The sequence below is a fragment of the Pongo abelii genome, chromosome 8, assembly GCF_028885655.2.
Source record: "Pongo abelii isolate AG06213 chromosome 8, NHGRI_mPonAbe1-v2.0_pri, whole genome shotgun sequence".
Taxonomy (NCBI): domain Eukaryota; kingdom Metazoa; phylum Chordata; class Mammalia; order Primates; family Hominidae; genus Pongo; species Pongo abelii.
The window spans coordinates 24745938-24759524 of NC_071993.2; the positions used below are offsets into that span (position 1 = coordinate 24745938).

Here is a 13587-nt window from a genome sequence, read left to right on the forward strand (position 1 = left end):
AACAATGCAAAACTTATGGAAAGACAGGCACAGAACAAAATGTGAAAGCAAAACTCAAAACAATAGAACACAGTGGATAGTCAGAGCTCACAAAGATGCAAGCTGCACCACAGAAAGCCACCGCCATGAAGGGATGCTGTGAATTGTAGGCAGAACCAGCTCAATGACAGAAATGGCAAAGGAGCCCTGTGCTACACAAAAACAGAAATACTCGTGTTTATTAGATTTTCTAAATAGTAAATCTAGCAATAAAGAAGCTTCAGGACAGTGTAATCATTTTTTTTTTAATGTACCACATCCTGTATCTGAGACTGATACACAATGTAGAACTTTTAAGAGTGTTGGCCGCCCTAGCTACAATTGAGACACTCATACTGGCATGTTTATGTTGATTTTTGTCAGACTTAAATTTTCTAAGCATTATGCTGTATGCGTATGGATGCAAAAGAGGCATTAAGATAATCTTGCTTCCAGGTCACTTTGGTTTTACATTAAATAATGTTTATCTTTGTGCTTCAGACCCCAGTTCCATAGCAGTGCAGTGAGGGATCCTTTTGACTAGTTTAGTTAAACTGCTACCAGTTTTGCAATTATCTATTAACAAATGCTATTATGGAAATGGAAAAATGGAGACCATAATTTTACTGTCTGGCAAAAACTCAGATTATACAATTATAAAGAGGGTAGGAAGGGGCTAGCAATATTCAGGATAATACCAATTTTGAAGTTTCATCTTTCAACATTAGGGAAATTGGGTTTCAGAATTACTGAGCTGAGCCCCATGCCACGCCCCTTTGAACACATGGCTAAATGCTTTATGACTTTAAGAACTGGTAGACCGTACCATGCTATTTCTCCTCAGGGTCTGCTTCAGAAATAACAAGAAACAGCAGAAAAGCTTTTAAGAAAGTAGTATTGATCTGTTTACAATAATCTTAAGAGAAACTTTACACCACAGATCAACTATGTTTGCATTTACAAGAATCGGGGGTTTCTGCAGACAAGGCAGCTACAGTGTGGACAACAGTCCTCCTTCTTCCTACAGTTCCAGCTGTCCATCAGGGACATCACAGAATCCACTAGTGACATTACCGTGTGATAGACTCCTCCCACTTCGCCTGTTCAACATCAGTATAGATTTGCCTGTGTCAGTAAGAGCTGAAAAAACCCTTTAGGACTAAAACAAGAACTAGAGACAAAGGGAGAACATTGTGTAAAACAACATGCTAGATTAGTGCAACAGTTTGGCAGGAGAAAGCTTTCATCAAAAGAGCCTAGAAGAACTAATACTTAACCAAGCATTAGGGTGGCAACAGGAAACAGAAGAAAATAAATGTCAAATAGGCTGGCTTCTTACTGTGACAAATAATACACCGTATTTATGAAAATGGTGCCCATTACCAGTTCAACAGATTTAACTTGCTGCTTTTAAACAGAACTCCTGGCTCAAGAATAAGAACTGCTTATACAGCCCAGATCCTACTTTCTGCCATCACAGCAACCACATACTCAGTAGCATATATCTGTTTTACCTTGTGATGACTATTACATGGAAACTGTGAATTTAAAAAAAAAAAAAAAGAAGAACAAAACAGTGGTTTGCATGCTCATTTCCCTCATAGTTCCATTCTGACAAACATTACAACTGCATGCACTGCCAATGGCATTAGAGTCACTGGAAGATAATTCAGATCAATTGGAAAAGGAAGATTAAGGTTTTTTATTAGCAGAAAGGAAGAGAAAAAGAAAAAAATCATAAGTAACAATTCACTATGATTGATTTGCTCTTTCATATTGTAAGAATGTAGCTTTCAGCCTAGAGGTCAAGACTGCCCAGGCAAGAGTTACCTGATACATCTCCTGGGGAGACTCCTGTCCTTCCAATGTTGGTGAGTAAATGATCTATGTTTGGCACTGGCTGGGAGTCTACTGTGCTTTCCTCCTGCACTGTTGTCTATGGTTAATAAACAAAGATCTCTTCATCATCTCTTCAAAGATACTTTCTTTAAAATTTAAACAACATTTAGTAAAAGACATATTACTAAGTAAAGCACCTGTGCTTAATGTTTTTACATTGTTTATGCATAATTAACTGCAAAATAAGCACCGTACTTGTATATTCATTAGATCAGAAACTGAGCTAGAGACCTGCTTCCGGGGCGCAAAGCGGACAATAGCATACAAAGCAGGAAGTTGACATTGTTGGCGCGCCAGGATCTTGTGTCCCAAATGAAACTACTGAGTACAAGTGCTGACAGACAATACTTACAAGAGGCTCTTCAGCACCTTCTTCTGTGAAAAACCAGTCATGCTAAAATTTAAAAAAGGTGAGAAGAGAAATTAAACAAGCCTTTAAATATACTGAGATCTTGGAGGATAGTACAGAAAAAGGGTAATTTTCTTAGGGAAAAATATTACAACCAACCTCTGTCTGACCAAATAGCAGCTGCCCGTGAAAATGAATTTTCTTGCAGAGATAAGCATGAACTTACGTGCTGGATGAGCGTTTCTACGATCTTGTACTGGTCAGGCATGTGGGTGACCATGTGGGTCATGTTGTCTTCTGATGTTCGAACAAGGGTGGGACCAAACACTATTGCTAGGTTTCTTGGTTCCATCTGAAAGAAGGGATGATACTGGGAAATACCAGAATTTTTCTTAAGGAAGTAGGCTGAAATTCCCATTGTAGGATTTTTGATGAAAAAGAAAGAATAAACAGAAAAATGGCTTTGATGTAGATTAAAAAAATAATGCTTTCTAGCAAGATTTTTTTTTTTTTTTTTTTTTTTTTTGAGACAGGGTCTCACGTTCACCCAGGCTGCAGTGCAGTGGCATGATCACAGCTTACTGCACTCTCGATAGAATCTTATTATGTTGCCAAGGCAGGTCTCGAAATCCTGGCCTCAAGCAGTTCTCCAGCCTCAGCTTCCCAAAGTGCTGTGATTCCAAGGGTCAGCCACCACAAGTAGCCTAATTAGGATTTTCAAAGCAAATGTGTACAAAACGTTTTTTCTGCATTAATGATAATGTGCAATGCATAATTAGCATTCATTTTTTTCCAAGAAGTCTTTGATTGAAAACAACTGATTTGGTTCAAAACGAGGGTTACCAAAGCTGGATTAACTGATAAAAATGTTAAAAATCAAAGGAAAAAAAACTTGCAAAAGATTACAGGCACACGTGTAGTCCCAGCACTCTGGGGACCAAGTCAGGTGGATTGCTTGAGCCCAGGAGTTCAAGACCTCATCTCTACTAAAAATAAATTAGCCAGGCATGATGGTGTGTGCATGTAGTCCCAGCTACTCCGGAGGCTGAGGTGGGAGGAGGTCGAGGTTGCAGCCTGAGCGACAGAGTAAGATCCTGTTTGAAGAAAAAAAGAAAAAAAACAAAAAACTCCCTCCCCTTCAGAAATGAAAGTGGAAGAAGTGCTTAAAAATACATGAAAGGTTACAGATTTTCCCTCTAGTACATCAAAATCACTAATGTGTAAACAAACACCCAATGTTTGTTTGGAAATATTATTTCTGACCAATTTTTACTTGAAACCAATCTTCTGAAGCTACATTAATTTCCATATTTGGTATTCCTTGTTTAATTATCAGATTGTCAAAGGTATGGATCTTTTGTTTTCCTGCATTAAATCTTATAGTATCTGATATATTTTGAATTCAGTATTTGATTAAAATAACTTTAATCAACCCTAATAACATCCCGGGGGGGGGTAAAAAATCACTGCCAAACTCGAAAAAAAAGAAAAGCAACTGCTGCACACCTAACTAACTTGTTAACTAGTGTAGACACACATAACGACACCATCAGTGCAGAGGAATAAGAAGAAATTGTGTTGAAGTCAGGATTTTTCTAGAGAGTTGGCTTGGTAGAAACAAACTATGTGTGGGCACCCAGAAATGTTTCTGGTCTCCCTCTAGAATATGTACTCATCCTACTCTTAAATCTGTGCTGGTGCTGGTGGCTCAAAAAACATAAGTCTACCATCTCAAATGCCTTATGTAAAAGTTTTACTAGACTCTTGACTATGATTTATGTTTTTAGACTAATGATAACATACATTAATATTTATATGTATACACCATAATATTTTATGTGGGTAAACAGTTTCAGCTGGTTCCTACATAAAACTGGTAAAAATAGTCTACAGTTTATTCATAAATTTAAAAATTCTATTTTTCTTGAAAGATATTCCATAAAATACCATACCCTGTCTTGTCTTCAAGATTCAGTGTAATTATATTAAAGACACAAAAAATTTTTCAGTAAAGACCTATGCTAAAGATTCATTCAGTGCTTTCTAAATTAACTAGACCAACAGTACTCCTAACATTCAGCAAAACTGATGAATGATGTAATAGATTTCAGAAAATACTGAAATTAATTAGAGACTATTTCAGCTACAATTATATTGAAAACTCTTTGGCTCCTACGGTATGAATTTCTGGAAACAGTCTAGGCTTTCACTTCTTTTCTCTCTCTCTTTTTTTTTTCCTAACCATTTTGTAGCCCTATCACTATGGAGGAAATTGAGCACCTGAAGGAAGTAAGCTTCTTGATTTGCACTCTTCTCATAATCAATCCTTACAACTTCCACAACATGCACAGCCACTAAACTGATCTATCTTTCTCTACCTTAAGGAAAAATCACTCAGAAAAGAGTGTCAGCAATATTCCTGAGCTTGTGGTATTCTTTTATTTTCTTCTCCAGAAATTAAAACGACTGCTTCAGTACTTTAAGAAGTAATGCCCTTGAGTTAGAAAATCATCATTTTACAATCTCTGATGATATAATGGATTTAGGCAATAATCATCAAAAAACTAAGTTAAGACTACAACCTGTCAACCACATACCATGTGTAGACCTTGTTTGGATACTGACTTCAGCAAATAACCCTACAAAGACACTTTTACAATCAAGAAAAACTGAATGGGGCTGGGCATGGTGGCTCATGCCTATAATCCTAGCACTTTGGGAGGCAGGTGAATTGCTTGAGCCCAGAAGTTTGAGACTAGCCTGGGCAACATGGTGAGACCCTGTCTCTAATATAATTTAAAAAAAAAAAAAGAAAAAAACTGAATGCGAACTGAATATTAGACAATATAAAGAATATATTTTGTTGTGTTTGACAAAGAAAATGTGGTGGTGTTAAAAGGAATGAAAATGACTTATCTGTTTATGTCTGTTTTCCCTGTATTCTATTTGGCCTTTTGACTGTTGTAGCGTATGCGTATGTTACCTCTTCAAAACACTGATATGCAGCTAAAAAATCAGAGAAGTAGAATTTCTGACTTTTTCATTTTTCTTACTGAATAACCATAAAAGAAATCTTTTAAAATATCCTTTTAAAATGGTGACAACTAGTATTTTGGGATCGTTTGCTTTTAAAAACAATTTTAAGAAGGACTTACCCAGTTTGATGTTGAATTACAAACCTTTTATTGACTATTTGGCATGAAGTAATGAAGCATATCTTTTAAACTAAAGCCACTAAAAGTACATTTCTTCAATAAGCATTTTACATACCTTATTTTTTTCTGAATTTTCTGCCACTGTCTTCAGATGAGCTGAAAGGAACTTAAGTGTTTCATAATGATGTTCAGGCAAATCGTGAATCTGAAACAGATTATTTTCACGATGGATTCAGAGGCTGAATTTTAGTTGTATCCCCCAAAATATAAAATAATACCTACTAGTCTTTTTAATGTTTTCAGACGATCTAGAGGATCTTCTTTACGATTGGCTTCAATAAAATCAGCATATTTATCTGACGACAAGAACAATAAAACAAATTTATCTTAGCTTCAATAAAATCAGCATATTTATCTGACGACAAGAACAATAAAACAAATTTATCTTAAATTGCCTAGGTGAATTGTAATCTAGTTTCCCTTTAAGGATCAATTTTAAACCACAACATAGGAAAGATTTCTAATAGTCTTTGAAATGTAAATCTCTAAAATGTAAGTTCCCTGCAGGAACCATCCTATATATTTACACAGCCCGTCCATTCCTACCCCACCCTCCAACAACATCTAGTAAAGTGTCTGACATGGCACTTAAATACTTGGCTTGACTGAAAAAACATTTTTCTACTCATTGTACCTTATGATGTCAGAAGCCATTTGACTGGAAACAATAATATTAATTTGGCTGCAAACATATATGAACAAGATAATACATATTTCACTGAACCTAAATAATTTTTATGTTTTTAATATATGAGGGAGAACTAAACAAAGCCTCCTGTTTCCTTTGACAAAGACATTTTGTCCTTGTTCAATTTAATATTCTATGGTTTTCCAATTGTAACTTGAACCATTTCATCTGGTATCTTTCATGGGAGTTAACTCACCATTTGTGAAGAGAGGCTCAGGGAGCTTTCTGAAGAAGGATTTTAGTAAACTGCTTATCACATTCAAATCTCGCCATTTCTAGGTGTACAAAATAGAAATATAGTATTTTCATATCCAATTGCACCAAAGGGGAAAAAAAAAGGATCAGTTATTCAAATAAGCAAACTTACATCATCTTGTATATCAATATCAGCCATTCCCTTGTTGAGTTCTTCTTGCATACTTGAGATGGCTGCATTATTTCCAGGAACTCTATAAATACCTGTATATTCAAGACCTCTTTCTTCAACTAATTTGCAACATATGTCAACTATTAATGGAATATACTGCAAAACAAGAAATAAACATTTTACTTAATGCAGCACAAATGTTTAGTAGTTGTGTATCACAGCTAAAATGCCCCTTTCATCCAAAAGGAAACATAAATTGCTGTTATGTAATATAAAGAATACAGACATTATAGATCTGGGAATAGATAAAACCTGCAAGAGATATTTGAGACAGTAAGAAGAAAACAAATAGACCGAGAGAAAGAGAGGGACCCCCAGAGAGATAACATTCTAAAAAGGAAGTAACAATAGGTAAAGAGAATGTGGAAACCGTTCCGCTGAATAAAGAGTCAAGAAAAGAGGAGGAGGAGGAGAGAGTAATATCAATTCATGATACGAATCCTGGCATGGGTGTTTTAAATATATGCACATACATTTACATGTATTATACTTTCTTAATCAGGTCCTTGTTCTCATCCTTGTTTAAGATGCTAAGAGCAGAAACACGATTTGAAGATGAATTCTTACCATTTCAGACAAATTCCTAATGGTTGAATAATTATTCAATTTCAGAGTCAATACATTAGAAAAAAAGCATTACCAGTCAGAAATACTTAGGGAAACTAAGGTCTGCTATGAAGAGGAAAATAGATTGACAGTCTCTGTTGTCTGAAAGGCTATATACTCAGATCCCATTATAATCAAAACTGAATTAATGACTTGAGGAAATCCGGTGGGCTGGTGTCTCCTACCCGATTAGTATGAGCTGGTGGGCAGTCATCTAGTCGGACGCCGAAAGTTCCTGTAGCAGTTGGCTTTTTCTCAAATGTCTTTCTCATGATACTTGGAATGCCTTTTCTCCATGTGCCTTTGTCTTTTGGGGGACTGGTATCATCTTTTGATTGCCAGTCAAAATAAAACAACATAATAAAATGGAAATGAGTGTCTAAATCATGACTTTAAGAACACTTTATCGATGTTTACATAAATCCAAGTCCTGTAATATAAATAATACATCCTGTATTTAACTTTTACATCATTCTTTTACAATGTGTGCTATAATTTTCTTTAAAACAGCAAAAAAAAAAAAAAAAAAATAGAATCAGTGTGTCATCTTTATAGTGAGACTTCAACAAAGGGAAAAATAATAGTTTTATTTCAAAATGATAGGACCTGAATCCTCCGAGTCATTTAAATTTGTAATGTCTCTGATTTAAGGATTGTTTGTATTTTCCCTCACTTTCTCTTTATAATGAAGCTGGTGTCTTGGGCCTCACAAAGGGAAAGGCCCAATGAGCCCAGACCAAGCCTACTATGAATTTTGAGCTAGTTGACATGGGGCCTGGTCAGTAGAAATGGTACAGTAAACATAAACGTACCTCTACGATGCCAATTTTAAATCATCATATTTATTTGTTAGAAAGCTAACATCAATACCTTTACTGAGAAGTTTCCTTTCCGACTCTTCCTTCGGAGAGTGTGGGCTTTGAGTCTTTGGCTCTGATTTAGCACCAAGCAAAGTTTGCCTGATGCTGAGACTCTGGCGAGGTGTTTTTGGCAACTGTTCTGCTTTGCTGTTGAAGGAAATGACATTTGTTAATAATTACAGTAAGCCCCCTCTATCTATGGTTTCAGTTACCCGTGGTGAGCCATGGTCTGAAAATATTAACGGAAAATTCTTGGAATAAACAATTCATAAGCTTTCAATTTTCTAGTCCTGCCCAGAATAAGAATCATCCTTTCATCCAGAGTAGCCACCCTGCATACACTATCCGTCCATTACTATATGGGAAAAAATATAGTGTAGACAGGATTTGATACTATCTGAGGTTTCAAGCATCCACTGGGGGTCTTGGAATGTATCCTTGCAAATAAGGGGGAAGACTGTACTGATTTTATATCCAAATTAACTGCAGGCAAGGTGGGATTCTCACCTCATCAGATTGTTGTATTCTTTTATTCTTCGACTAATTAGATCCCTGTTAGTGACTCCAGTGTCCTACAGAATAAATAAAGTAAAATTAGAAAATCAATTCTAAACATAAATAAGTGATCCTTACTTTTTTGAGGCTTTCTATTGTACTGCTTTGCTTATTTAACACAAACACTACTATCATCTGTTCTCAGTGGAGCTGTTTCAAAGCTTCTATTCAACATCACCGTGTGACAAATGTTCCAAGTGCCTCCCAACACTGCCAAAGGGTTTTGTTTCTTTTCTGTATCCATGCAATACCTAGGATAGTACCAGCAAGTAACACGTGTTCAATACTTACTGAATTGATCTGTCCATTTAAAATAAATGACTAGGAAGCAGCCAGTGTTTTCTCTAATACCAGAAAGAATGATCAGCATTTAAGAAATATACATGTAAGTGATTTTTCTTCAAAAAGAAAAACAAATCATATAGGTGGATAAAAGATGAAAACAGACTGCCAGAATTTGTTAGTGACTAATTTTTAAGGACAGTGAAACCAAGGATCAACTAGTATCACAAATGGCAGTTACATTATCAGAAGACAAAAAAGAGAAAAGCTCAAAATTTGCTTGATTTTTTTTTTAACCTCTGTGAGTTAACTTGTATGAAATGCTATATGGTAAACCCAGAAATGACCATAAAGTGATCCTTTTTTTCCTATTCATTCCAATTATACATTGATATTGACTGGGGTTCTCAATTTTTTTTAACTTGCCTCGTTTTGATTATAGTAAATGATGATACAGTTTACAAAGAATACAGTCTTTAAATATGGGAGTAAGTTATCTTGAATTTAAATAGACTCTTCCAACTTATCAGCAGAGAGATCATATGATTAAGATCTAGAATAAGACTGCCTGGATTTAAATCCTACCCCTGATGCTTAAGTCACTGTGTGACCTTAGGGAAATTATTTAGCCTCTCTTTGCCACAGTTTCCTTATTTGTAGGATGGTGGTGATAATAATAGGACACATTCATATGGTTGCTGAGATTAATGCACGTAAAATGTTTAAAATAGTATCTGCCATATGGTATGTGCTCAGTGAATTATTGTTTTCTCATCTATAAAACTGAGGAAAATACTTGTGTACCTGTGACTTGAGATTAGATGGTGATGATAATAGCTCACATTAAGTAAATGTTTATTACTTGGCAGGCATTCTTCATATGCATTATCTCATTCAAGCCACCAAACAGCCACTATGTGTCACAGAACAAGTCATCTGAAGGAGTTTTAACAATGACAGTCTACTGCCTGAGAGAATGCCTGACACATAGTAGGTGCCTGTTACATGAACTCCTCTGAACTATTACTTAAAGCTGAAATCCACATCTAAGTTCTTATTTTCCCCGCTTATTTTGCAAAAATTCAGGTCTGATGCTCTCTGTATAGCAGGTAGGTGTACAACATAGGTTGCACTGATAAACATCTGGTGTTTTTTTAACCACAAACAAGGCAGAGTGTAAACTACCAAAGGAAAAAAGCACACTTTTCCTATGGTATACGTTTTAATACTTTGAATTGGATATAATGGAAATGACTAAATTAGAACATAATTTGCATAAGTTTACATTTAATATAGGCATTCCTGAGTATTAAAAGAGAACTTTGTGCCCCTTTTTTGGTTATAATAAATATGCATGAAAAGTGAGAACACAGTGAAGAAAAAACTGTGTTAATGATAAGAAAATACTTGAGCAAATGCTGACCTAATAATTGCTAGATTTGCTTGATAAAGTTTATAGTTACATATACTTTAAAAACTATCTTTACTATTGAAATTCCTACTGTAAAAATATCTTGATGATCATAAGCTGTAAATTCTCAAATCCCTAAACACTGTTGTGCACGAAAAAGAAAAGCTGGGCCGGGCACGGTGGCTCATGCCCGTAATCCCAGCACTTTGGGAGGCCGAGGCGGGCGGATCACAAGGTCAGGAGATCGAGACCATCCTGGCTAACACGGTGAAACCCCATCACTACTAAAAATACAAAAAATTAGCCGGGCATGGTGACGGCTGCCTGTCGTCCCAGCTACTGGGGAAGCTAAGGCAGGAGAAATGGCGTGAACCTGGTAGGCGGGGCTTGCAGTGAGCCGAGATCGCGCCACTGCACTCCAGCCTGGGCAACAGAGCAAGACTTCGTTTCAAAAAAAAAAAAAAAGCTGACTTATGATTTTTGAAAATGCAAGTTTTCTTAGAAACTAATTATTGTGTGACAGTAGGCTATATCATATTCTTGACTGTATAGTTCTATTAACAAAAATCATCAGTATCACTCTGCATTTATATAGTTACTTATACTGGTAAGTATTTTTACTGTAACTTAAGCCCTACAACAATCCTGTCTTTGAAAGATGGAAATGGATCTGGAATAACTACATTCCTAGTTCATTGCTTCTGAGAAGGTATACAGCATATATAAATAACCTATTCTTCTAGTTCAGTGATGGTGATTTTCCAATATGTGAAAATATAAAATAGGTATGTTTGAGTTTTCCTTTTCATCAACTGTTTTACATGAAAATAGCATATTATAATTTTTTATAAAAATGATATATCATCTTCCTTAGATCTCTGTAAGAAAGTGTTGTGAAAGGGTCAGATTTCTCCAGCATTCCTTTGAACACCCACCTCTTCGTTTAGGTTGCTGCTCTCCTGGATCGTCTTGATCCAAGCTAACATATCATCTCTGTCTTCAGCCTGAAACAGGCATTCACAGTCGGATGTGGTGAGTCGAAACACATTTTTCCTCTTGGTCTCACTGTAAGAGATGTCTATCAAGCAAGCATTAACACTGATGGGCTGCTCTTCCTCAGACGGAGTCGTCTGCTCTCTTTTATCTTTGTACAGGTAAAGTGAATGACCCCGAAGGACAACGTACATCTGTTTCCATGGCCGAATACTTCCACCAACTCGCTAGAAAACATGCGACAGTTCATTAATAGTCAATATTTGGCCAAATCTTTCTTTGTGACAGGATAAGCACATTAAGCAACACTTCCTCTGCATTTACATATAACTACCGTAGCAGGTGGCAGATTTAGCTCACTACATTATTTGTGAGGAGAGGAAGGATAAAAATCGGGTGGAGCATAAACTGAGTTAGGCAGTGTATTCATATCAAAGTCAAGGACTGTGAAATCCCAACTTTAGTTGGGAAGGCAATATGAACAAAGCTAATCAAATAAAATAAATGTAGCAAAATATATCAAAGACAGTAACGGAATAGAAAATTTAAAAATCAGTCCAAAAAGCCTTTTGAGTGAAAGACTTACGTCTTAGAGCACACAAATGACAGATGCTGCAGGAGTTCTCAAACAATTGTATACATAACTAATCAACAGAGTTCATCAACTTTATATGGCTAAGCAACCCTATCCACATCCAAAGTGAATTTTCTTAAAATTTTTAAACTCTTCTGACAGCATTAAAATGTTCTTATATATAAGCTGTCCAAATATTATAGAAAAATTTTATGGCAAAGTCTTTCTGTTGAAATCTACTGGATGCATATATTGGTATTTTTATATTTGTTTAACTTAATATTTTTAAAATAAAATGAAACAAATTTATAAAGGTAATTTAAAATAAACTAAGAAAAGAGACATAAAAATTTAAAACTAAATTGCCACTTCCTAAAGGACAACAGAATAACCCATTGCTAATAAACGAATAAGAAAAGCAGAGTTCCTTTTTAAATACTTAGATTTCCTCTTTACATTGCCAAAACGTAAGACAATATATTCTACATGTAGCTGATACACAGGACAAAAAAGTACCAAATTAATGCAATAATTAGAATTTTTTTAAGGAATACTTTTATCTATTTATAAATGGTTTTTTTTCACTCTTTAATCTGGGTATCATGCCATTTTATGTATACAGGCTTTAGGGTTTATTTGTCAGGGTCTGCATTTCGGACACTCAGGGTGGCTTAGAAAACACACTACCTTGCCCTTATCAGTGACAAGGGGTCGGAAATGGAGCCACCCTTCCTTGGCAGCATCACTGAAGACCTCTGAGGAAGAATCTTTTCTGGACCCAGAGTCTTCCGATGACTTCTGGCTGTCTGCAATCTATAGAAAAGACCAAGAAAACAGCAAAATGTCAACATTTTCCTTTATAAATATTTGCACACGGAAACTGCTTTGTGGAAAACTCTTATTTAATGTTTCAAGTGAAGGGCTATTTTTGAAAAATCCTAACTTTATATTTTTAAAAATTTCTAGTCTCATTTAAAAAATGTGAATTGACTATCATTTTTTAACCATTAAAAATAACAAATGGTGTAATTTTCCTGTTATTAGTTCACATTTTAGTGAAAAATGAGAAAATGATCGATTGGTGATTTATGTCATTTGAAGAATGAAAATGGCAAGATGCAATAACAAATGGCTGAGAAGCAGCTAGAAACGTGATGCTGTGGCAGGGCTTCTCTGAAGAAATAATATTTTGTTGAAATCTGGAGGAAAAATAAGGAGCCAGCTATAAAAGGTCAGAGGGAAGAGAAGTTTGATGAGAATGTATAGCTAATGACTGTATATCATCATCACTTTAAATGTTCACTGATTAATGTGATCAATAAACAGCTAATTCTAGATCATTAAGGGTCTTTTAGGCCATGGTAGGAAGCGTGAAAGAAGCATTAAGTGATGAATCGGGGGAGTAACTGATCACCCAGTTCAAAGCTCACTCTGAGTACTCTGTCAAGAGTGGATTCTAAAGGGACACGCGTGAAAAGAGCTGTGACTATAGGAATCCAGGTGAGAGATGATGGCAGCTTGGATTTAAGTAGCATAGGTGAAGACAGGAAGATTCAGGGTAGTCTGGAATTGATATGGGGGACAGTGAAAAAGAAGAAACAAGGCTAGTTCTGAAATACTTGGCTTCATCAAGAAGGTGAATGGAAGTGAACTTATTGAGATGGGGAAAACTAAGGGATAAGGAGGTCTGGGGGTAACTGGGGTCTAATC

The 13587-nt window shown here is 35.8% G+C and overlaps 1 protein-coding gene across 3 annotated transcripts in view; it reads right to left on the minus strand.

Annotated features, from left to right (window-relative positions):
* Positions 1–13587, minus strand: part of ARHGAP21 (Rho GTPase activating protein 21) — a 136001-nt gene that overhangs the window by 5679 nt on the left and 116735 nt on the right. For all 3 annotated transcript variants that reach the window (XM_054522088.2, XM_024253724.3, XM_054522094.2), the window contains 12 exons: positions 12565–12690; positions 11246–11530; positions 8570–8634; positions 8073–8209; positions 7388–7530; positions 6537–6692; positions 6366–6444; positions 5704–5777; positions 5537–5626; positions 2493–2618; positions 2270–2311; positions 1849–1954 (listed from right to left, as the gene is read on the minus strand). In XM_054522088.2, the coding sequence (XP_054378063.1) occupies positions 1849–1954; positions 2270–2311; positions 2493–2618; positions 5537–5626; positions 5704–5777; positions 6366–6444; positions 6537–6692; positions 7388–7530; positions 8073–8209; positions 8570–8634; positions 11246–11530; positions 12565–12690 (1429 nt within the window). The remainder of the gene's footprint in view (positions 1–1848; positions 1955–2269; positions 2312–2492; positions 2619–5536; positions 5627–5703; positions 5778–6365; positions 6445–6536; positions 6693–7387; positions 7531–8072; positions 8210–8569; positions 8635–11245; positions 11531–12564; positions 12691–13587) is intronic.